This window comes from Physcomitrium patens, chromosome 2 (assembly GCF_059467195.1).
Source record: "Physcomitrium patens ecotype Gransden chromosome 2, ASM5946719v1, whole genome shotgun sequence".
NCBI classification, from domain to species: domain Eukaryota; kingdom Viridiplantae; phylum Streptophyta; class Bryopsida; order Funariales; family Funariaceae; genus Physcomitrium; species Physcomitrium patens.
The window spans coordinates 12,215,148-12,239,138 of record NC_143411.1 but is presented as its reverse complement, the minus strand read 5'-3'; the positions used below and the strand labels follow the sequence as shown (position 1 = coordinate 12,239,138).

The 23,991-nt window shown below is 39.5% G+C and overlaps 3 protein-coding genes and 1 long non-coding RNA gene across 14 annotated transcripts; 1 reads left to right on the top strand and 3 right to left on the bottom strand.

The window, feature by feature from the left end:
• Positions 1-595: 595 nt before the first annotated feature.
• Positions 596-7,813, bottom strand: LOC112275551 (sterol 3-beta-glucosyltransferase UGT80A2). Of its 4 annotated transcripts, none has more exons than XM_024506018.3 (16): positions 7,406-7,813; positions 7,233-7,300; positions 5,943-6,839; positions 5,370-5,524; positions 4,986-5,258; positions 4,571-4,682; positions 3,954-4,124; positions 3,659-3,722; positions 3,405-3,462; positions 3,037-3,214; positions 2,750-2,880; positions 2,379-2,481; positions 2,057-2,133; positions 1,855-1,902; positions 1,351-1,500; positions 596-1,178 (listed from the first exon to the last, which is right to left on the bottom strand). In XM_024506018.3, the coding sequence occupies exons 3-16, from the start codon at positions 6,625-6,627 to the stop codon at positions 990-992; spliced, it is 2,394 nt and encodes a 797-aa protein (XP_024361786.1). In that variant the 5' UTR covers positions 6,628-6,839; positions 7,233-7,300; positions 7,406-7,813; the 3' UTR covers positions 596-989. The 4 variants fall into 4 exon arrangements, with proteins under 4 accessions (XP_024361786.1, XP_024361795.1, XP_024361777.1 ...); XM_024506027.3 differs by having other exon boundaries at positions 7,673-7,790; XM_024506009.3 differs by having other exon boundaries at positions 7,233-7,544.
• Positions 7,814-9,902: 2,089 nt separating this feature from the next.
• LOC112279207 (cell division control protein 2 homolog A) lies at positions 9,903-15,138 on the top strand. Of its 7 annotated transcripts, none has more exons than XM_090246873.1 (9): positions 9,903-10,035; positions 11,436-11,658; positions 12,148-12,332; positions 12,789-12,909; positions 13,072-13,245; positions 13,444-13,607; positions 13,921-14,008; positions 14,182-14,235; positions 14,632-15,138. In XM_090246873.1, exons 2-9 carry the CDS (start codon positions 11,650-11,652, stop codon positions 14,719-14,721), a joined length of 885 nt encoding a protein of 294 aa, XP_090102999.1. In that variant the 5' UTR covers positions 9,903-10,035; positions 11,436-11,649; the 3' UTR covers positions 14,722-15,138. The 7 variants fall into 7 exon arrangements, with proteins under 7 accessions (XP_090102999.1, XP_090102998.1, XP_024369189.1 ...); XM_090246872.1 differs by lacking the exon at positions 9,903-10,035 and adding an exon at positions 10,070-10,398; XM_024513421.3 differs by lacking the exon at positions 9,903-10,035 and adding an exon at positions 10,428-11,050.
• A 1,625-nt stretch (positions 15,139-16,763) lies between these two features.
• Positions 16,764-17,637, bottom strand: LOC112292926 (uncharacterized). Its single transcript, XR_002972857.3, has 3 exons — positions 17,499-17,637; positions 17,234-17,349; positions 16,764-16,903 (listed from the first exon to the last, which is right to left on the bottom strand). It is a non-coding gene; the product is annotated as an uncharacterized LOC112292926 (long non-coding RNA).
• Positions 17,638-19,884: 2,247 nt separating this feature from the next.
• Positions 19,885-23,684, bottom strand: LOC112292924 (uncharacterized). 2 transcript variants are annotated; one of them, XM_024541920.2, is made up of 9 exons: positions 23,537-23,684; positions 22,937-23,221; positions 22,563-22,636; positions 22,360-22,401; positions 22,081-22,122; positions 21,849-21,932; positions 21,215-21,302; positions 20,669-20,766; positions 19,885-20,317 (listed from the first exon to the last, which is right to left on the bottom strand). In XM_024541920.2, exons 2-9 carry the CDS (start codon positions 23,196-23,198, stop codon positions 20,288-20,290), a joined length of 720 nt encoding a protein of 239 aa, XP_024397688.1. In that variant the 5' UTR covers positions 23,199-23,221; positions 23,537-23,684; the 3' UTR covers positions 19,885-20,287. The 2 variants fall into 2 exon arrangements, with proteins under 2 accessions (XP_024397688.1, XP_090102985.1); XM_090246859.1 differs by lacking the exon at positions 23,537-23,684 and adding an exon at positions 23,440-23,530.
• Positions 23,685-23,991: the final 307 nt, after the last annotated feature.

Sequence of the window (23,991 nt, the reverse complement as noted above, 5' to 3'; positions counted from 1 at the left end):
TGGAAATCATGTTTTATAATTTGTGGTCAAATTCATGGATGTTTCCTGACATAATTTATTGTGAGAATGACTATCCAATTAACTGACAAGGATGCATGAAATGTTCATGACAAAGGTCCAATGCCAACCGCATTAGTCAACTTTTTTCCGGCTTCAATAGAACTTTTAAAAATTAAATTATGTTGCACAACAAATCAAGAAATAATGCAAGATATTAACAATGACATAGCATAGTAAAATTACCAAAATAGCTATAAAAAATATAAAAAGTTAACAATTCACTAGTTAATCAAAAACAAAAATAAAAATAAAAAGAAACAAGGCTGAGATTGACCTTAGTTTTTGCCTCTATTTGTTCTACAAAGTTTGAAGTTGATTGTTTAAATCCTAAATGAATTGTCGAAAAAACTACTAAAAATTACTTCTAAAAGAAGTTACCAGAAAATTCCTGACGTTTTAGAAGATACAAAAAAGATATTGCTGTTCCTCAAGATACTTGTGGTGACGAATGTTTGGTTACACACACAGCTATCAACAATCATATGAGTGCTGACAATATGATTCAATATTCTAATAAACATAGGACACAGAAAAATACATGAATGATAGAAACTATACTAACTGCAGTAGGAAATTTACTGTTGAGTGGTGATCAAAATGAGTAGTGACGGCATGGTACAATATCCTAATAAACAGGAACAAGGAAAAATATGAAGCCTTGCAAGCTTTTTCTAGAAAAAGCCCTGAAATGCTTGGAAGCTAAATTACATGCGTTAAAACTACTTGTACAGACCATACTTGTCATGAGGCCAATGGATAAATTAGTACACCTATAACCAAACTATACAGTGCCCAAAAGGACATCTATAATGATCAATTCCAATACATTGGTGGACCGTTGGGTTGTAAGTAGGGGTAAAACTATGAGGAACCGACCTGGTCAAGTGGAAGCTCATAAAGAAATGGAACGATCCTTGGGCCACTAGACATCAAAAAAAGGAAAAACACGATATTTTGAAGTGCTTAAATACCGACCTTCGACGCTGGCGAGGTAGGTCCACATTGCACAAAATCTTAGGCAGGTGCTCATAAATATGCTTATGGAAAGCTTGAACCGCTCCTTCTACACCATCCTCATATTCCATGGCTTTCGCCAATTCCACTGCTGCGCGTTTAACCTGACAACGAACTCTCAAGTTATATAACTGCACGCTCGTAGCAACAAACTAGACATGCCAAAGATACCGCTAAAATCTTTTAGAGAAGCCTGCCAGCTGAATTCATGTTGAACAACGCGGACGCTAACACATACCATTCAACAGATGTGTATCAAGACCATCGGAAACATACCTTGGGGTCAAGCATAAACTCAATAGCATTAACAAGCTTCTCCAGAGTGAAGTGATTGACGGGGATAGGAACCGGTCCTACACCCTTTTCATGCACGCGATCACCCCAAAAAGGTTGGTCTCCAAAAAACGGGATGACGGTTGTTGGACACTGCACACCACAATGAGTACATCCTTCAATCTTTAACATAAACGAATTAACGGGGAAAAAACGCATTTAGCAACTGGAGAAGAACAGGAAACAATTGTAGAAATACTAAAAATGTTCAAGAACACACTGAGAAGCCGAGTCTGTATTCGCAGTACGGTGGTCCAGGTTCAATTAAGGATTCTACTGAACTTAAGACATTAGGGCTGATTATTTACTATCTATGAGGTGAACAGTGCTTTGTTTCTCTAAATCATTTTATTAGTGTGTTTCTCACTTGCACGATAGGAAAACTCAGCTGGGATTCAGATAGTAAAGACCCAATGCAGGGCATCGACATAGAAAGTAGATAAGTACCGCAGCTTTTAGTCCTGCAGACGTGGTTCCTGCACCTCCATGATGCACCTGGAAGCATTTCGACAATACAGTTATCAAGATATTATGAACCTAGCATCCCAAATCGTTTCTCTAATATCCGTGAATAATTTGAAATAAAAGTAAATAGAATACTGTATGTGCCATCCAAGGATGAAAGTCGATTGAAGTCCTGAACACATACCACCGCAGCACATTGAGGAAATAGCCAATCATGAGGGCAGTCTGACAAAAGATAAATATTCTCTGGTGTCTCCGACACTGCAATCAAGAACATAAAGGATACAGCCAATGTTATGAAACGAAATCACAAGATCTGGGAAATATTTGCATTGCTTGAAGTTCAACATATTATAAATCGAGATTTATTATTTATGTAAATAAAATATCTAGGAAAAGAAAACTATATTAAATCTAGGGCTGACAGACACCTAGACCGAGATCAGGTTTGCACAGACTGCATCAAATATAAGTACTGATAGCAGGAAATTTGAAGGAAAACTTACAATTTCCAATGCCACCCCATCCTTTACCAATTATTCCTCGCTGCCCAGTCTTGTGGAGTGCTTCAACAATAATTTTTGTCATGCCTACTGGATCTTCTACAGGCTACAGAGAAACAATGATCACATCCATTTCCATACCGCATTAACGTCCTCACTACATTCTACACTGTTTGCTATCATAGTCCGCAGCTTGCATATCATCAAAAGACCTAACCATCGAACAAATGATAATCCTTCGAATAACATCAAAGGCAATCGCTAATTATTTAAAACAGCGCGAAGCGCAGAGCATGTTCCAACTCAAAACACTTGAATATTCATCTTTGGCAATTATAACTACGACCTAAAGATCCATGATAAAAGAAGCTTACCAGACTTCCAAAACCAATATATATAGGAGGTGGACCAGCTTGCAACCATTTCACCAGATCTTCTGGAGGTTTGTAATTTGTGGCAAGGTTTAAGAAGCAAAAGCCAACCACATCAACCAAGGGTCCCCAGTCTACAAGATAAAAAAATAACGTGTTAAGTCAATACAAACAAGAAATGATTTTCCATATAATATTTTGTCCAATATAGAAATAGGGCACCCAGTAGAGCTCCGTGATCTCAGTAAGAACAGTAAGCTCAAGAGTCAAATATATGGAAAGAGTTACACCTTTAGGCTTCGGAACCAGGTGGGGGCTCCAGATGTAGCCAGTTGGCATTTCAGCGATCGATCCTTGTGAACCACTCAAGTAAGTAATAGGTCGTAGTTGCAGCTTCTTCTTACGGTAACTGTTAACTATTCCTCGAATCCCCAACCAAATCAAAGTGTCCACCACTTGATATGACATCTGACAAAACGGAACAAAGTTGAGACTCGTCAAGACGGAACTGAAGTTCCAAGTGCAACTTAAATTGTGAAGATGGGCAATACGAAGTTGGATAAATAGACGAGTCGTTAGCAATCAGCGAAGTTTTCTGACAAGGAATATTGATGGTTTTTGACTAAGTCATATGCACCAAATTTAGGAAGACACTTACTCGATAGGCAGCTGGTTGTTTCACTCGCGACAGGGGATGTGGAAACGCACTAGTAGAACTTTAAGGTCCACAACAGAAAAAAAAGAAAAAAGAAAAAAAAACTAAATTATGCCATAGTTTTAAAAACGGAAGATAAAACCCTTATCACGAGAGCATAAGAAAGAATTGATTGAATGGACACACAAAGAACTTCCCTCAGAAAAGGCAATATTTCATTTGATTGAAAGGCGATATTTCATCGTGAAAAAACTTACGTCCAAGGCATTGTAAAAAAGATGTGCAACGGTATCTTCAGGTGCTCAGCTACATGTACATGTCCTGTAAAAAGAATCCAATACTTAATAAATAAAAAAACGACGTAGACAGAGATTGCAATAAATTACTTGTATTCTACACATGAAGCAATGGCAACAATATGAACCAATGCAGAACTTGTTATTATAATTATTATTATTGTTGTATCCCTTCCTTGCTTGCTGTGTCCAAGAAGGCCATCACTCGAAAAATTTGGAAAATTAGAAAAGATTGGAGGTTCTAAAACTTGCATACCATATGCTGGAGGGTTAGCAATTATAGCCTGTGCCTGAAAAGGGATACCAGAGTGTAAATCTGGTTGAGTGCAAGCTGGTAGTAGAGAATACACAATCGACTTGATTTGCTCACGTTGCACTGGAATCTCCGAGGGATTAGAAGGCAAAAATCCCTTGTTCTTGACCATATCTGTCAACTCAGACAAAGGCACTTGGTGAGACGAAAATGTGTAGACAACAAGAATCCAAACTTGCAAAGTTTGTGAAGTTAATTTAAATGATCGAAACTACTAATTGGCAGAGTCTCCAGCACCACTACCATACACGCACCAAATAATTAGAGATTTATTTTTTGCTGATGATGGAAATGTTCATGCACTAATGTTAAAACTGACCAATGCACGATAATGTTAGTCAAACTCAAACTGATCTCGGAAAGGGCTTAAATCTCTACAAAGATTCAATCCTGCCAATGCGTCAAGGAAGTTAGAAATCAAACTCTGGGAGCAATTTCAATTAAAAGTTCAAAATGTTTTGATGTCAGCGTTACATACATCTAAGCTCAACATGAAATGCTAGGAAAACAGAATGAACTACTAAGCACGCAACATTCATAGTTTGAGGATGAGAACGTACATCCAGCAAGAATCACCGGATCGCCTCCTAGTGGATAGAACTCCAAACCCTCTTTCCTCACAAAGCTTTCGAAGTTCTTGTGTGATGCCAATCTTACTCTGTGTCCATGTTCCTAAAACAGTGATAACAAAGGAGCGTGTTTACGTAATAAAACCTATGGAAATCAATTGTTAAAGATCTAAACACTAGTAAATACCTTAGAACACAGATCTGCACGACTAACCCGTCGGATCACAGCAGCGGACGTTTGACGGTGATATCCAAACTACTAGTATATAAATTACTAATAAAATATGTATGTGGATGAATAGATTTTCTTACGTTTAAACAAAGCAAGTCAGGACAAAAGATACAGCATTGTGAGGATCAACAAATTTGCACACACATGCGCAAATAGTAGGACAATTGAGGTAACCTGCAATCTTTTCCCAATAGCGATGAATGGCTGTACGTCTCCACGGGTACCAACAATAAGCATAACAATTTTTAGAGGGGGAATCGACTTGGTTTCGCATAAATATTCAGCGTGCTTTTTGTCCAAATCATCTTCAAAATCTCCAAACTTGGGTTCTTCTTTAGACGTGAATCCATAACCGAACAAGTCTTTAACTGCTTGAGAACTCTCACTCATGTCAAACTCCACTGCTCCGTCCTTTTTAATCGTCGCTAGCTTTCTTAACAGTTTTTTCTGTCGCAGAAGCAATAATTATGTGAGCTACCCAGAATACGATACATTTATATGCTAGAATCTTGAGACATGGTCTTAAATACGAAGAAAATTTTAGACAAGGAATATTACCTTTCTGCGGTCTGACAATCTGACCTCTCCACCAAAGCGAATGTTTGCATCATCAACAATTTTCTCTTTTCTTTTCTTTTCAGTGGCAGAACGTCTTAACTTCTTTGGAGTAGCAGTTCCTGAACTCGATTCCGGCATTGACTTTGTCCTGGAAACTGCTCCATTTAAAACACAATAGTTAATCCCATAAATTTAGTCAAGTTTCTCAACGCTTCAAATTTGAGATATCACAGAACGCAAAAGCGAGCACAAAAAGAAAACATGAGCATTTACATAACACGAGAGGCAACTGCGTGTGTGAGTACGTGTGAAAGGGCTTATAATAATCATCTACTACAGCGTTATACATGCAGAAGGAGTAACATGAAGTGTCAACTGCTTAGGTGCAAAATCCGAATGTGAAACATGATATTTTTTTTAACGTCAATAAATCTGATCCCATCAAAAGGTTCACAAAGCAAAAAAAAATTAAAACTAAACATTAAGAAACACTAGCAAAGAAAAAGTGAATAGAAGAGGTGTGAGAAGGGCAAGTAGATCCATCGTTACAACTGAGAACACTTAAAACCTTACCTTGCGACAAATCTTCAGATTGAGCATATATCTTCTGGACGAGGTGGACGCTTTCTTCATTGGTTACACCAGTTGTATGTTGAGAATTATTAAAATCTGGAACAACTGGTAGCTGTACTCCACTGTCCCCCATAACTGGGGTGCTAGGGGAGGATGGCATCGACTGACTGAGTTGCGGAAGCGTCATATCCTTGGCTGTTACCTCCCGAGTGGTATCCGGAGCCAACATTTCCTCGGTTCCAAGAGAATCGCTTCCGTTCGCACTGTCATCCGATAGAAGAGCAGACACAACATCCAGACTCGAATTTCTATCATGACTCCCTTGACAATCGCCAGCGCTTGAGGCCAATTCAGATACTGTGTTCGGCAAAACTTCGGTTGGAAAGGTTACCAAAAGAGGGCTTACAGTTTCACACGGTACAGAATCGTTCTCACAGGCCGGTGTGCCAGGATTTCTGGCATGAACATTCTCGTTGTAAATAGGCTGGTTTAATTCCGAATCGGCTGGATTTGCCACGAGGTGTAAGGTAGAAGACAAAGGACTACTAGGTGAATCTGGTCGTCTGCTCCGCTCCCATTCTGAAGTAGGAGCAGCCCCAGATAAAGAGGGGGAACTTCCCGATTTAGCTGTAATTTCTAGCATTCTCATATCTAGAGCAGCGGGCCTGAAATCGTCCATAACCATCCTGGCAATTAGAATTGTTCAAGCAGCCAAAGTACTATGAATCAGTTCAAATTATTTCCCGCATGTGGGTCGAGTTCATGGACGGTATCGAATACCGTTCCCACAGCATGATCAAGGTTCAGTATCAATTTCCAAGTCTAAGACATAATCAACACCGCTAGGTTGAAGTCGATTACTCCCCCTCAGCCCTAATCATTGTTCGTATTGAAAACCTGCAGATTACCCTCTTTTAGCACGAAGATGGGATATACCAATGTGCCAGAGCATTACAACTTCTAACAGGAATTTATCATTGCTAGTATTTGACCTAACAATGTTTCTCCATTGATATAAACTCAGCAATAAGTATCCACTTCCAAGATTCTTTTCGATAGAGCCACACAGGAGAATTCGAACAAGGACTCCGTAGAATCTCAAGGAAGACGATAACACAAATCCCTCATCGCAATCAATACTTCTACCAATATCTTGAATGTTAAACTTCACGTCCGTAGCGTAAAATTGTCAGAGGTAAAAGCTATACCCTTCAACTACAGAGGAAAACACAATTATCCACATAAAGAATGAACACTCTCTGATGTATATGAAGAAGAATGCCCGCTCACCCATGCAAGAACACACTCTCTGGCTTACATTACAACTTTCGCCGCTTTGCAACAGGTCCAAGGAGAATCTGCAAAACAGAGGCTTCACAACCATCGCGTGACAAAGCATGCGAGATTCGACGAAAACAGCAGAGAGCACGCACGCACACCGTTGAATAATCAAATTACTGCACCTCTAAGAACCTTCTAATGTGAAATCGAGCCAAAAACCAGATCCCTTCACTCCAGCTGGCTTCTTAGCTCGAGCGACACTGGCAGGCTCACTCATTCGCAGCACCAGCAGCAAAGATTCCAAAAAGTTCCATTTCCAGCAGAGGCTTCGCAATTTAACAATGACTCCAACACTCACTTACGAACGACACCACTCTAACATCAACAAAAAGAAGAGAAAAAGAAGCAAACAAAAAAGAAAGATAAAACAGAAAGAAAGAAGAAGTAACCTATAAACAACCGTAGTACGGGGTACGAGGCACAAGAGACAAGAGAGCAGAGGTGGGGAAGGAAGAACCCCGCGAAAGGGCCCCCCGATCCAGTTCCTAACTAGTAGAGTACTCTACCGGCAAGCACTACACTACAATTACAACAACAACAACAACGAGGACAGACCCCCCCCCCCACTTGCTGCTCCACGCCGCGGTCGCCCTGCCTGCCGTGCATTACCGCCGTGCCCTGCCGCCATCCCTGCCCGGCCCTGACCTGCCCGCCCTCATAGATTTGCCCTTCGGCCGTGGGCACGGCCACACCGTGGGTGTGTGTGTGATTGTTTTGTTTGGGTTCCTTTGAATTTAACAAGAGTAGTAGTTATGTTGGTTAGTTGTGATGGTGCATGTTGGTATGGAGCTTCTAATGTGTTTAAAAATAGTGCCCTTGTAAGCTTTTAATTGTTGTTTGTTGAGAGAAGAGTAGATTTATCATTTTGAATAGTTGTGAAAGTGTTTGGATTTTGGAATAAAGTTGATACTGCTCAAAAATCTGATGGTTAAAAAATTTGGAGTAGATCATTTACAAATAAATTCATACTAATAATACTATGGTTACACTGAGGCTATGGTAGTATAAAGTAACAAAATAAGAAAATACTTCATTTTATGTAATAACTTTTTAATTTAATACTATGAGAATAGTAAAGATAATCCCAACTAGAGATATAAGAACAAGAACTTATGGGCCTCAGAAAGATATAATTTGTTCATAACTTATATAAGTTGAATAAATAAAGAGTCTATTAAAATTCTAATTATTGTGTAATTAATCAAATAAATACTAAATCAAATTCACGTGGCTAATTAGGAGTAAAAAGTAGCTCTTAAAATAAATCAAAAAAAACATTTTCATATAATTTTTGTGTCCTAAAGTTTTCATAATATCACAATGTAAGATGTTATCAAAATACAAAGAAAACATTGCAAAATAGAATATGTTTTCTACAATGAAGACACTACTGTGAGTAGTTTAAGTTGTAGTATGGTACTGCCCCTATGTAACCTAAGATATAAATAATAATTCAAAATTTGATTTTGACTAATGTAACCATCTTTTTAAATATATTATATATTTTATAAAAGATATAGATTGGTTTTTATTTTAATATATACATATATATATATATATATATATACACATTGTTGTTAAGAAACTAGAAATATCAAACAAAGAGTACAATATATTTTTGATATACAGAGATGATTATTTGAATTTTAAATTTGAATTAATTAAATATTTATGATTTTAGATTAAAATTTAAATTAACTAAATAATTAATATAATTTTGTAGTATTTTTTAATCAAAAAACACATTATTCACATTCATAATATACAACCAATAATTTTATTAAACACCACAATAGCAAAAATATTTTCAATTTGTTTTGATTTAACTTAATTGAATTTTAATTTGTCATACCATTCAACCGAATTTTATAATCTCTCTCTCTCTCTCTCTCTCTCTCTATATATATATATATATATATATAATTAACATTTTATCTCTCTCTATATATATATACATATGTATATAAATAATTAACATTTTATGTTTGTTTTAGTGACGTATTAATGGAAATTACATGTTATTTCAGAAGTTCCTTTAGAGAATTCACCTCATATTATATAAACATGTTTTAAATTTTAATATATAGTAGATTTTTTTTAATGTCAAAATATTTTTGAACAACAAATATAAACTTTACTTCAAAATAGTCTACTATTCTTATACGTTGTATAAATAAAGTTTATTTATTTCTTTATTTCTCTGTTTATATTTATTTTATAATGCATTATTTATACTTATTTTGTTAATATTACTTTAGCCTTGAAATTTGTGCTTGTATGTGCATATGATGAAGCTATAACTATATTTATTTATTGTAGAAACAAGGACTTTGTATAACCACACGTACAAGCTGCATGAAACCACCAGATTTATGCAACCTTGTGCCATATTGCAAACCCTTAACGTTTTTCTAACAAGACACAACTCCTATAACACAATGGGTCAATAATTCATCCAAACAAGCTCATGAAATGCATGACTTACACAAGTGAGTGATAGTTGTATTATTACTATTATTCATTAAAATGGAAGCCAAATGTGTTCTCACATAATTCTTACAATCTGCATGGAAGCAACGAGAGCTATGTTCACACTGACAACGGAGCACGCAGCAAGGTAAGAGGACGAGGAGGAACTGGTGAAGCGAGAGAGAGCATGAGCATGAGCATGGGCGACGAAGCCATAGCTTTGATCTGCTTTGCCTGCTTATGTCTCATGTCTCTCCTCCATGCGATGAGGATATGCTCAAAGGTGTGGTTGCTGCTTGCTGTCTGTCTGGCATCACTCACTCTCTCAATCATCTGCATGCGTTTGCTACTTCTGTTCCCTTCTCGATCACATGCACGCTAACGAAATGGCGCTCACTACGCTGGCTCACAGGCCGTTTTCTTCAGTCAGATTTCGCGGAACGGTTTCAGCGAACTTTCTGTTTAATTTTTTGAAAAACGCCGACTCTTATCCATGTCATGTCTTCTTTTTTTTTTTTTTTCTTTTTTTTTGGTATTCCGATATTGTTTTCGATTTCCTAATAATATACTGGCCCATGGCTGGCGTTGTGCATGCGCGTCGTGGCGAGCTGATTCTAACAAGTGTGGCATCGTGGAATTGCGGCATGTAAGTTTGATGCTGGCTTTGATGGCTTCTGCTGGTAGCTTCTGACGCAAAGATCTGGCATCTCAGTGAATTTTCCTGACCTTGTGGAGCTCACTTGACTTGGAGTAATGGAACTGCGCGCAACATTCTGGCTCCTGGCATTCTCTCGTCCATGGTTTCTAGCTTGCTGAGTGGTGTAGTTCTGTATTCGACAAGAATCAGAGTTGTGTCTCCGGCTCGTCAGATTTCAGATTCTAGACACTGACTCGTTTCTTGCAATCTCCAAGCAAGGGTTAGCCAGTATTGTGTCGCGAGTAGCTTGCTTGCGTTCACCAATTTGTCGCTAAGCTGGCATATTTAATGAGTTCCTCTTTTCACCACGTTCTTGTTCGGTATTAGCTCTTCAAAAGAGTTTGTGAGGCTATTCGTAGAATATTCGATTCATTGGCCTTCTCCTTCACTTAGCTGTTGACTCGAGGAACATTTGTGTCATTACTGTGGGGAACGGCTCTTTTGCGCATTTCTCGTTCCGTTCTGGATGTCGTCGGTCCTTCAATCGCTCTGCAACTAACTCCCCCGCAATCAGCCGCGAGTTCCTTCGTCCTCTCGTGCGCCGCACCCGTGGTGAATAGGGGCGTTCTATATTGGGCACATACCTTCGGTCTCCTTCCAAGTTTGTGCTCTGCTTACTTTGTCTTTGTGTCGCCTTTCGTTTGAGTGAGACATTGGAGCAGAGATGCGATTTTCTTGATAATTAGTTTAGCCTCAGAGATTTTTCCTGCACGGTGACGAAGTATATTAGGGATTCGGTGGCGGCGGTAAGCACGTTCAGTGTTGTCTCTCAACTGATTCGTCCGTAAGATCTTGCCGTATGTCCGCATTACTTCCTTCTCGCAACGCGTGTTATCTCTTTTACCATTGGTGGATCACCCAATCCTTCTTTTTATTCAGTTAGCTTGATTGCACCTGATCTATTAGAATTTCGCACATTTTCCTACGATCCTTACTGCAAGAGCATATATGGAAATTTAAGGTTTGTTCTGTGTTTGTTGTCTCAGAGCGCAGGTCTGGCTAGTGTGTTCAGTCTGGAACTGCTCTTCCAGAGCCTGAAGAAGGCAATGTGTGTTTAGTTTTCACATCTACGACTTTCCGTGATTCGGCTTTTGGAGTGTTCTTCATGCATACTCCTGTTCCGCATTTCTCCTTGCTTCGCGCGTGGCACTGCTGAGTACGCTGAATTTCGGTGTGCCCTGTCTTCCTTCAAGCTTTCCAATGGAACAGGTAATTTCTCGATTCTGTTGGCCTTTTGTATGTTAGATATAGCTGGAATTATTTAGGAATTGCCTATCAGCGGAAGCCTGCTTCAACGCCATCCTCTCTTTTCTCTGCTGAGCATCCAGTCAGTGGTAGAGTGTAAATCTTGCTGGGTGTTGTCCTGTCAACGGTCAAGATTCTGTTAGAAGTAGGTGTCTTGTACCATATGGAAATCACGAGAGGTTTATTCAGTCTACGTCCTGCGCCCCGTCTCGGCATATCTTGCTACTCTTGTCTCATGTTACACACGAACGAATTGAGAGGTCACTCCATAACTTGCTTAGGGTTAGTTGTTATCCGTTTCGTTTTGTGTTTTCCTAGAATACCTATGGATGGGTATCGATCGCGGATTTCCTTTGCTATCCATCTTCAAACTGTCTCATTTTACATTCTGTGACGAAGCCCATGTGTCACTCACCCAATCTCCTCTTGATGATGGCAACTGTAATGTGGCAGTATGAAAAAGTGGAGAAGATTGGGGAAGGCATGTACGGAGTGGTGTACAAGGCCCGAGACCGCGTTACCAATGAGACTATTGCTCTAAAGAAGATTAGGCTTGAGCAAGAAGATGAAGGTGTTCCCAGCACAGCAATCAGAGAAATCTCCCTCCTGAAGGAAATGCACCATGGGAATATAGTGCGGTATGATGTCTTTAACCGCTTCTTATGTTCGCACAAATATCCCCTTTCAGGTCATGCTTTGATGAGAAGCATGTTCATTTCGGCTGTCGTGACACTTGAGGATAGTCTTGGATTGGATATGTCATCACATACTGGCAGTAGTTTCATAGTCCCGGGATAATTTTTTATGCTTTGGCTGCCATATCCTAAATCAATTCTCTAGTCAGACTCAGAAGTGCTTACAGAACATGAGAAATGCGAATGCTTTTGACCTTAGTGGATAGGTTTTTCCTTCCTCGGAGGTGTTTCATAAAACTTACTGCTGTTCCCATACATATTGCAATGCTACGACTTCAATGTAGGATATATTACGTACAGAATATTCTCCTGATAGTCCGAGTCCTGGCTTAAGAACTCACCGAATGTAATTATGACACCACCTGATTTACCACCTACGGGATGTGGTTTTGACCCCAGGCTTCAGGATGTGGTACACAGTGAGAAGAGATTGTATCTAGTCTTTGAGTACCTGGATCTGGACTTAAAGAAACACATGGACACCTGTCCTGATCTTGCCAAAGACCCGCGCTTGATCAAAGTAGGGTGAGATCTTTGTAGATTTACTTTGCGTCATACTATTGTTCTCGTGTTTAGATAAACGGATTAGAAATAACTGTCCTTGTAGCAATGTGGTTTGACTGGTTAAGAAGAGATCTCTGTTGGAAGCATGATTTGACAGATTTGCACGTATTGATGTCAGACTTTTCTTTATCAAATCTTGAGGGGAATTGCTTATTGCCATTCCCATAGAGTACTGCATCGTGACTTGAAGCCACAAAACCTCTTGATCGACCGACGGACTAATGCTTTGAAACTCGCTGACTTCGGTCTCGCACGAGCTTTTGGTATCCCCGTGAGGACCTTCACACATGAGGTAAAATGCCGCTTTGTCATCCCCTAGAGGCAACTACGGATGAGCTCTCTCAATTTTCATGTTTTTCCTTTTGTCAAAAGCTGTAATTTCGGTTCTACCCTGTTTAGTGTCTAGTAAATGTACTTCTAGTCTTTATGCGTAAATGAAATTTGATGACTTCAATGAAGCTGATAAGTGTCATCCTTATTGGGAGATCAGGTGGTAACATTGTGGTACCGGGCACCAGAGATTCTTCTAGGCTCCTGCCACTATTCCACACCAGTAGACGTCTGGTCCGTTGGATGCATATTCGCTGAAATGGTGACTCAAAGGCCTCTGTTCCCTGGTGATTCAGAGATTGATGAGTTATTCAGAATATTCAGGTATACTCTAGAATCCTGGATATTCACGGAGATTCGCTAACTGGGAATTGGCAAAGTGCTTGTTAATATCTCAGTGTCAACCATATAGCTACCTGATGAACTTAGAACCCAAAACAACTTCGACATGGAATGTGTATCATCATTCACTGCATTTTTAGTTCTCTTGCATTCTCTCCAGGCACTGCATTCATGACTCATCAGGTGCCTACGTTGTACTATACTAATTTTACTGCTGACTCGTAGTGAACATCTGCTGAAGTTCGTCATGATGAAAGGTTAAGTAACTTCTCCATTTTATGTTTGCAACGTGCAGATTACTTGGTACTCCAACTGAGGAAACGTGGCCAGGAGTAACCTCTCTTCCAGATTTTAAATCAGCTTTTCCTAAGTGGCCTGCAAAGGTGTGAGATCTTTGTACAATTTATCGAACTGATTTGCAATCTTGGGTTCTCTTTTCTTGATTGTAGTCACAAGGGCATTTGTATTGCAAATAGTGTGGCGTTGAGACTATGTTGCCAGGGACTCTTCAAGCTGTTTTTCAGAACATATTCTAAGAGGGGTGCGTGTTTTGCAGAATGTGGGTTCAGTTGTTCCTGGTCTAGAGCCATTGGGCATCGATTTATTATCGGTTGGTTTTCACTCCTGGGTCAACTTATCACGAAAATCTGTTTATCCGTCACTTTCAGGGAACTTTTACTTTCAGGATGTTGGTCAGTTCTGGTTATCCGATTTGCAGTCTCGGTTTGATGATGTTGCGGGTTCTTGATATACATAGAATTCTGGTTGTATGTGTTTAGAATGGATATCTTTTAGACATCTGCTTTAGTGACTCTCTTTTAGTTAAGCTGATAAATGTTGTAAAGTACAGAAAAGAAACGAAAAGAACATAGAGGAAACGTGGTCATAAACGAACACAATTCACTGCAGAGCTGATTTATGGTTCTGCTCAGTCCTTTTTGTAGTAATACGTATACAGATTGTTTGACTTCGGGAAAATCGTTATTTGTTGTGATGGGGTGAACAGAAAATGCTGATACTGGAACCGAGTCGACGGATCACTGCTAGAACTGCATTGGAGCACGAATACTTCAAGGATGTCGGTCTGGTGCCGTGATCTGTTCCTGCAATATACCTGTACGACATTGCTTCAACGTTGGTGTAGATAATCATTTTTTGTCCCCCTGACAAAGGCTGAAGAACATTTCCTTTGCATGGTAGTGTCAATTGCAGTGCACGTAATTTCTAGAGCACTCGTATGCTGTATCCAGTAAGGGAGGATTTATATATGACATATCTGGAGATCGGAATTTCAGTCATTTTCTGCAGCTACTAGATGTAACCCCAAAGTAGAGATGTTTTTGAAACTCATAACTCGGTTTACAACTTTCCAGCTGTAGTTTACGAATTGTAACGACTACTTGAAGGGAGGTGGGTATTTACTTAGGCATTGTAGATTTTCTTCGACATTGTATTGTATGCCAACAGTGAGCAATTCTTTTGTTGAAAGAAAACTTGATCAAATTTTGTGAAAGGCTTTATTACTTGGATTTTTTTTTGGGGGGGGGGGTAGGTGTACGAAACAATTCGTTAGATGCTATAATAAAGATACGATAAAATAGTAATTTTCAAACTACTTCAAACTCACTTGGTGCTTGTGTTGATAGAATCGTCACAGAACTTCCAAATTGTAGAGTGTTGTAAGTAATCATCATTATAAAAGTTGTTTGGTTGAGTGAAAGCCTACAAAACCTTAAATAGTTATCGGGTAACTTAGTTTTTTTTTTTTTTTTTTTTTTTTTTTTGGTTCTTAAAAAAACTAGATTGTAACAATGTTTGGCAGAAGATTATGTTAGATTGAAAATATACACACAAGACTTAAGAAATTAATTTAATCAACTCTAGACAATAAAACAATGAGTGAATACATGTATATATACGTATATATTCCACCATTTGGATAACATAAATGAAAAAACATATTTATCATGCATGCTTCTGTTTACTCATTTTTTGTAATTATGAAAATATAGTTCACTTGGACAAATTCAAATAATGAGCTATGCATATTTAACCACTTTATTCCAAGATCTAAAACTTTCATGTGCATGAGCATGCATTCACATGAAACAATATCGATCATATGTTTAGCTTTGTAATAGTTTTGTGTTTCCATTTTTACTAGAAAAAGAATCCTTTTTATACTCTCGCATTATGAATTAGCCAAGAGAATTGAACAAGTTCAAGAATTTCGGAAGACCCAGTTTGTGATAATTATGATTGTCTAATATTTGCTGAACTGGACTGCATCGAAATAGACAGAGTTGGGTCCGGCGCTGAAGGGGGCGGCGGGAAAGCGTTGAAGATTCATGAAACTTTGGCTTAAATTAATGAAAATTTGTAAAGGTAGCGGTTGAAACACTGTCTGCGAGGTAATTTTCTTTCCACGGACGCTTCTACATACTCCACATGCGGCTCTGCCAATTTTCCTTGCATAATATCCCACTCTAGACCAGTTTTTTATTGGACTTGAACTCTTGATAAGGGTCTCCATTGCTAGATTTTGTTATCTTTCAACGATCTCCTTTTAGATAGGTAGAGCATTTGCAAATATGAGTTGATGGACAAGAGCTACGTTCTCCTGACCAATGAGAGGTGCCAAAGGTAGGGGTTGCAGATCCACGAATGAGTTGAGATCGGAAATTGTCGCTGAAAAAGCACATTATTGTAAGAACGGTTCGAAAAATTTCAGAGAAGTGAAAAATATCATCATTTGATTGGAAGCTGGAGCTCACCGCACGTTGCTTTCAACGTTGGCTTCACTTCATAACATTACTCTGGTTGACAATGTTTAGGCTGCAAAGTTGTTCAGCTTCCAAGTACAAAGATGAAACAAAAGTGATGTACGTAGCTGGCGAATCAGTTCTCAGTAAGATTGATTGCTGAGTAAATCAAAATATTAGTCTGTTAGTGGGACAGGTTACCTGAAACAAACGATAGTCGAATAGAACAAAACACTGTTAGAAAAGGCCGTAAATACCGTGGAGATTGACCGTAACTGGACTTTACGGACACATCACACCACAAGTTTGAGATTTGTCAAACTCGAGACGACAGCATTCTTTGAACCAGTTGACCAGTTCTGTTTCAATATCTTCTGTTCTATGTTGTTGCCTACCAGACTGGTGTAAACATTTCTAGTACCAATTGAGGAAAGGACAATAAAAATATTTGGCTTTATTCTGTTGAAGTCGACAATCTGCTTTTGACTCTCGGAGGCAATCGTTGCTCCATGGATCCTGCGATATTTCATGAATGGATGCTTCAGTTATTCAAGGAATCATACACGACAGAAGTCCATTTCATGAACTGAAATCACCTGTAAATCAACGTATTTTTCAATTACTCATCACAACTCGTAGTTTCTCCGCTTAAAATTAACACTAGCTTTGACTTCAATATTCCACCCGTTGGGTTTCACTATTCTGATGAGTCATATCTCAACATGAAAGCAGAAATAATAGTATTCTACACAGTAATTAAAACCTGAGAAGAGATCTGCATGAAAACCAAGAGCCAAACCTATACCCTCGATGCAATGTGTGATCAAAAAAGTTTATAAAACTCACCACCAGACCTTGAAATTCAGGTGGCTCCGAGAGTCCTCCAGGATTTCAAGCATACTTCTCATTTGAGCAAACAGAAGTGCTCATTGACCACATTCTTTCAATTTCGGGAGCAGATGCTACAGGCAAGAGAATAAAAATAAAGTTAGACAAAATTTTGGTGCCGTTACCATTCGTATGATACACAGATAAATCTTATCCACTTGACATAGAATAAATCAAGCTAACGACAACAATTTGCAAGACAAAATCAGAATAAAAAGCAAACCTTCTTAAGTCGGAGTGTTCCAGAGGCAGTCACAAGCAGCCTGAATAACTCGTCCGCATCACCTTGCTCAGGCTCCTTGGCAGGAAATAAATAAATGCATCCAAGAAGAGGAAACTCCTCACTCAGATTTTGTAGCACAAAAAATGTCCAGGGTCACAGTACTTTAATAATCTGGTACAAAGAAGTGAAGTCACTCCCAGGATGACAGCAAGACTATCCTGAGATCCATCAAGACGAAGCTGAGTGATCTTTCGATACCAGTACATCTTGTTATCTTTCAAATCCTGCTTGTCCAAATGGTTGCCGAAATAAAACTAAAAGTTGCGAGTCTCTGTTCTGAAATCTACTCTAACCTACAATGTGAAACTACATATAAACATATTTTAATTAATAGATTTCATATGTAGAAGAAAACCTTAAGTTCCAGATGCTCCAGTCAAAATTATAGAAGAATGCTCACACCGTTTTTGTTCAGATATATGAACCATGTTCATTGGATATTCTGCTGATCAAGCAAAAGCAAGTTTGCCGAGATGCCAGGAGCTCAATTAGTCGAGATAATTGCAGCTCTAACCCCAACTTATCCTCAGGAATCTCCTCGAGAATCTACTGGAGCAAACTTCTGAATTGATCTGTAGTTCTTGGAACTCGTTTGAATATAGAAACCTCAATAGCGAACACAGCTCGATCAAGGTTCTCTGCACTTCCGTGCTCTGCTTAAACACGCCAGATGAAATAGCCCCTTAGGTATTGATAGTTTGATTTCTAGTATGTCGTAACGTCTCACTAACTTCAAACGTCACTGATAAAAATACATGTAGCATTAAGTCCGTTTAACACACCTGAAAGTATTTCTGTTTCGTGATTGAGATCAAAGCAGAAAAAAAACGCAACCATTACTACTATGCTCGCCTGCAAGGTGGTGTATTCCTATATTTTCTGACGGGGACACTAAGTAACATTTAGTACGTGGAAGCCGAAGTTCAGTTATCTGCCGGCATGAGTCGATGACCTTCGTCAACACCAATAAATATAAATTTCGTGCTTCAGCAATTTTTACACTTCTGCTCAAAAAAGTGAGTTCAAATACGTGAACCAAGACCTATACGCACGTCATGGAAGTTTCCATGTTCTAAATCCAACATTTATACGCAAGATCGTTCTTAAGGAAAGGGGGATGCATGTAAACATCACGCGTTCACAAATTCTAGAGCGCGGCTCACAAGTTTTAGAGGCTTCACGTCGAAAACCGTCCCCCGAGGTCATAAACATTGTGAGCTACTTTTTCCCCCTCAAGCAGGCAGGGAAGGAAAACTCAACTTGCTAAAACCACTCCTGAACACCTTGTCCAGATGTAAAACAGAACCTTACAATTACTCTTCGATGACGAGATCCTGTATATTCAGACAGTGTGCTGCTTAAGTTTAGTCCGTAATTCATCTACGCAGGGCATCCTCATCTCTTCAAAAGTCGTCACACACCTCAAGGGTCCGCCGCGGCCACTGTTCACTCGGCATATTGTCAGACTCTTCGACACCAAAACTTTGAGATTGAAAGCATTCACAGTAAAAGAATTTATTGTTGAAAACCCTAAAACTCAGCTCAAGCTCGCACGCATAGTTGCTAATGACTTAAACTAATTGCCATCACGTTGCCAGATTTCACTGCATATTTATTATATAAGATTGTTAATTAGAGTGCCTCACAGTCATTGCAACTTTTTAAGCTATAGTACTATATTCATGAAATGTATATAATGTACCCTGCTAATTGAATACATTTGAATTTTTTTAAAACTTTGGCAATTTTCTGTAGGAATGGTGGTGTTGCTTCTGTGACTTCCAAATACCCTAGTACTTCGGTTTAACTTTTTTTTTGCTTCTCTTGTGTAAACAACTGCTACATCTACACGATAGATGTGTCATGGTCTGGACCAGCAAATGATATTTCTGATAAATGTAAAACTTGTTTTAAAAATATGATGGTCGTGAGTTTGTGGATTTCGTTTTTATGTAAAAAAATCTATTCCAAGCTCGTATGAAGTATTGTAAATGATGTTAATGGGCCGAAACAAATATGATTTCATAAAACATGAACGCTGGCTTCTTAAGACGAATGGTATTATTGCTCAATCAATTGCAGCATTGCTATGATCAGTACCAGAACTGTGGCTTAAATTGATGGAATTACAGTGAAAAGACAAAAATTGTTGTCCGTGTATCACTAGACCACTTAGAGTCTATCGGAAAAGATATAAAATTACGCATCACTCGACCACTCCAAGTCAATCTCACCTGAGATTCATTTTCATTACAAAGTCTGGGGCTAGTTCGCCTTAAGATGATTCATGGATGAAATGACCTTACAGTTCAAAACAGTTACCACATTCAGGAAAACCATCACACATTGATTTCGTTAGTTTCAGAATCTCCAAAACAGTAGTGTTTGCCAGGAATGTATGACTCTACAAGTCATTGTGGCACTCTAGGTGAGAATCAAAGCAAATTACGATCGCACCAGAAAGGCATTATTCAACTGAATTTATCTTGCTCTGTAAGTCGGTACGAACTGTTTCCGTCTACAAAACTTTCAGACTTGTACACGACCTGGTCTTGATCCTGCAAAGTGATTCTTCAATTGCACTAACGATGTCAAAGCATTAGATCATGGGAGAGGCACCAGTATTCTAGTAAAAAAATTAGCTACAGCACGGCAAGAGTCTCTCCAGCCATACGTCACAAAGTGGGCAAGTGAACAATCAGTTGACAATTAGTTGCCGTCTCCACAGCCTATGATTGTGCAGGTTGTCTAGGTTTGCTCTGCACACACCAAAACAAAACCCGAAGCTGCTGTTAGTTGACAAGTTAGTGGTATCAGGAGATCATACAAAGCATCACAAAGAACAACGAACATAAGTATCTAAACTTGGTATATGTTATCATTGTGAACGTCCAATATCAAGCTCCCCTCACCCTGCACTGCGAGACTGGAGCTTCAGTCCAGCAACAGGACTCATTTAACTATGTGCCACATGAAATTTCGAATAGAAATAGAAAAATTAGAAACACAGGAATATGGGAGCTTCCACCCTAAATATTAATGATGTAATTGCTTCTACAATATATCCAATTACATTAAATTTGATCGAGCAAGGAAGAGGAGTAGCATACCAATCTCTCATGATCACCCATGATTTCCTCAACTAGCTCCCTCATCAGCTTGTTGCTGTTCTTCGGCACATGTGCAGCAAATGCAGTCCCTGTTAGACCTACACAAGCAGGAGCAAGTTATTGTATTGGTTTCATTCATCAACTCCTGTTTGGAATAAAATGAACGTGTAGGTTTGCCAAATCTCTCTAAATTTCGTGTTTGAAAATTATATATCTTTGCTGAAAAGTGTTTAAGGACCCGTGAACCACGACCTGAACTCACTTCTAGCAAGAACACATTTAATATATATATATATATCTATATATATAAATATATATATAAGATTGCTCTTGAGGGAAGGCGATACACTAAAACATCACACCCTCACACTTCTCGAACGCCATCTACAAATTTTGAAGGCTGTGTCCCTAGAATAGCTTTCCAAGGTCGGAGGCATTGTGTGCCACGTATTGCCTCTTTAATCAGCAGGAATGAGACTCGTCTAGTCAGAGACGCTCCTGACTACCTTGTCCACATGTAAACCAGAAGATAAAGCAAGATCTTACCAACTTCAGGAAAAGCGCGGACGAGCATCATGAGTTCCTCGCCAGTTAATCCTGACAAGAAGCAGATTGGATGCAAACCCTGCACTGTCTGCAAATACATCAGACAAATCACTGTTAGTACAAGCTGTCAGGTTACATCAATGCACTGAAAATAATAAAATAAAATAAAATAGAAATGAAAAATGTAATCCTAACCCAAAGACAGACTAAAAGCCAGAGTTCAAATTTTCCACTGTCGGATGATTTACCCTACTCTATAAAACCCACCAAGTCCTTGCTCATTCAAAATAGAAGCAGCTTCAGTGATTATCACAACGGAACATGATGATGAGATTTATATCGTAAAGGATGGGAACCGTGAACAAAGAAAGAAAATGGGTACACAACACGAAAGGTCCACAACATCACCTAGGCAACTGTGTGGGAGGCCAGGCTCTACACGATCATGGGAGAGCTATATTGAAGCTGCTTACGGTTTATACAGAGTTTTCTCGTCAACCACATCACTTTTCAGATTTTCTTGTTCGCCTCAACACACTAGTGAAAAGACCAATTTCAGCATTTAAGATTGATATTCTCCAGAAGAGTTGCATGACAAAAAAACAATTACAGTAAGTGGTGACAAGAAACTAACCTCGACTGTAGACAAATCTGGTTGTACAGTGTTCAAAGCTTCATTCAAAGTGCCGTTCATCATCACTTCGGTACACAACAGCACCTGAAAATAGAATGTGATACGTATGGTTATAAATTCTGATATCGATAAATACAATTTTCAAATCAATTTGTTCGTCACAGAAGCCAGAAACGTGTCAAGTCGGAAGTGGCAAAAACAGCGGATAATGCATGTAGGTTTAGAGATTGACCTCCATGAAGCTCCCACCCATATCTTTTAACATTTTTAATGCCTGCACAACACCAGCAAGTTGCAGGTCTCTAGTGATGTTGAGAATTGTTTTAAAATAAATAACTCCACCAAAACTTAACTGGTCGAAAGAACCTCAATGCCTCTAATTACAAAAAGTTCGACTGCAGTCAAACCTTTCTCATCATGATAGATTTTCAGAGTTTCTGAATCTGAAACCAGGAGGCTGGTTCGGACGACTTCCGATACAGCAGTGCAGGTAGCAAAGTAAGAAGCTTACAGTTGCAACATCATCGTCGCTAAACCCCAATAGCAGCATAGCCTGCAGAACAACTCGTCCAGACAAGTGGTTCTGTTAGGCAAACTTGGGAAAATCTTTGCACAGGAGCCTAACTGTGTACTTACATGGCAGACTGCACATAACATTCGAAACGTTCTGCGCTCTCGTCAGATGCAGAAAGAAAGAAGGGAAGACTTACTTACTGGAGGACCGAACCTAGGATCATCCTCGTTGATTGGAACAAATTTGCTGTCCTCCAAAATCTCTTGAGGCACTCCTGCAATTTAGAGACTTTGAATTACATAAAAACATTCAAGTTCGAGCAACGGCTTCAAATGGTGCAGAAGCACGGTTCGCAAATCCAATGCGAAATCACCACCTAGAATATTCATAAAACTAAGACTGACAAAACCTGCTCCTGTGTCAACAAAAATGCCCCGCGTCAATTGACAAAATGCCAAGCAGTCAAGCATGCAAAGACAGATTACGAAGAGAAAATTCAAAACCGGAATCCATCACATCCTGCCAATACAACTGTAAAGCAATCTTCCTGAGAATTTATTGCTCCAGCCCTCACCTTCCTGAGAAGCCATGATTCGAGTCATCCGCAATGCTTTACGAGCACAACTATTTAGGAACTCATTTTGAACACAGTACTTTCCGGACCTGCACGTCATGACGTTGTGAAGGGAATGGAAAGCTGCTGCTGCCTGCCCTCGATGAATCCCAATCCGCTGTGTAATGCTGCATGATCCTGTCCGAGCAAGAGTGGATAGATTTCTGCAAAATAATACCGGAACCGCAGCAGCAGAAATTGATGTGGATGATGATGACATCATCGTATTAGAGAAGGTTTGTTTGCCTACATCATAGTCCGCAGCGCACATGGTGAGTTAGTTACTGTAATATTCTACTACAATTAGAAGTGGAAATGTCGACTTCGCTACAATTAAAAGCACACTCCCCCTCCCCCTCCCCCTCCGTCCAATTAATTCCCTTCTTCTTCTTCTTCTTCTTCTTCTTCTTCTCAACCACCACCACCCGGTACTTACTCACTTCCTTGAGTACTTACTTACTTACCACTAAGTTCAGACAAGCTGCTATACACACACACACACCATGCAAAGGGGGCAAAGGGGCAAATCCCCGCATCGAATTACTTACTACTACTACTCACCGGAGGAGAATGGAGAGTCGGAAGAAGAAGAAGCGTCGGAATCCAAATTCCAAATTCCAAATCCAAGCAAACACAAGCCAACCCAGCCAAGCCACGCCCAAGCTCTCTCTCTCTCTCTCTCAGTCAGTCAATCAATCAAAACCTCCCCCTCCCTTCCCTTCTGTGTAACAACGCACTGGCGCCACAAAGAAGAAGGGGGATGGATGGATGGATGGATGGGTTCCACGGTGGTGATGGGGGGGGGGGGGCACGGCAGGAGGGAGGAGGAGGGAAATGAGGAGAAGCCCCCCCCCCCCCCTCCCCCACGAGTGGTGGTGATGCGCTCGCTCACTCACTCACTCACCACTTACCACTCACTACCTCACTCACTACTTACTACTCACTACCTCACTCACTAACTACTCACTACCCACGCACTCACCACTCCCCTGCGCTCCATGCCTGGTGGGATAAGA

What these genes read in the sequence shown, in the direction of transcription:
- LOC112279207 (XM_090246873.1), top strand. An exon ending in CACCATGGGAATATAGTGCG is followed by an intron (nt 12,333 to 12,788) that starts GTATGATGTCTT and finishes TTTTGACCCCAG; the next exon opens with GCTTCAGGATGTGGTACACA. An exon ending in TGAGGACCTTCACACATGAG is followed by an intron (nt 13,246 to 13,443) that starts GTAAAATGCCGC and finishes TTGGGAGATCAG; the next exon opens with GTGGTAACATTGTGGTACCG.
- LOC112292924 (XM_024541920.2), bottom strand. Translation starts at nt 23,198, where the DNA reads ATGATGTCATCATCATCCACATCAATTTCTGCTGCTGCGGTTCCGGTA. An exon ending in AATCATGGCTTCTCAGGAAG is followed by an intron (nt 22,637 to 22,936) that starts GTGAGGGCTGGA and finishes TCTAAATTGCAG; the next exon opens with GAGTGCCTCAAGAGATTTTG. An exon ending in CCGCGCTTTTCCTGAAGTTG is followed by an intron (nt 20,767 to 21,214) that starts GTAAGATCTTGC and finishes CTGCTTGTGTAG; the next exon opens with GTCTAACAGGGACTGCATTT.
- LOC112275551 (XM_024506018.3), bottom strand. Translation starts at nt 6,627, where the DNA reads ATGGTTATGGACGATTTCAGGCCCGCTGCTCTAGATATGAGAATGCTA. An exon ending in TTCCTCAATGTGCTGCGGTG is followed by an intron (nt 1,903 to 2,056) that starts GTATGTGTTCAG and finishes AAATGCTTCCAG; the next exon opens with GTGCATCATGGAGGTGCAGG. An exon ending in AGTTTATGCTTGACCCCAAG is followed by an intron (nt 1,179 to 1,350) that starts GTATGTTTCCGA and finishes GTTCGTTGTCAG; the next exon opens with GTTAAACGCGCAGCAGTGGA.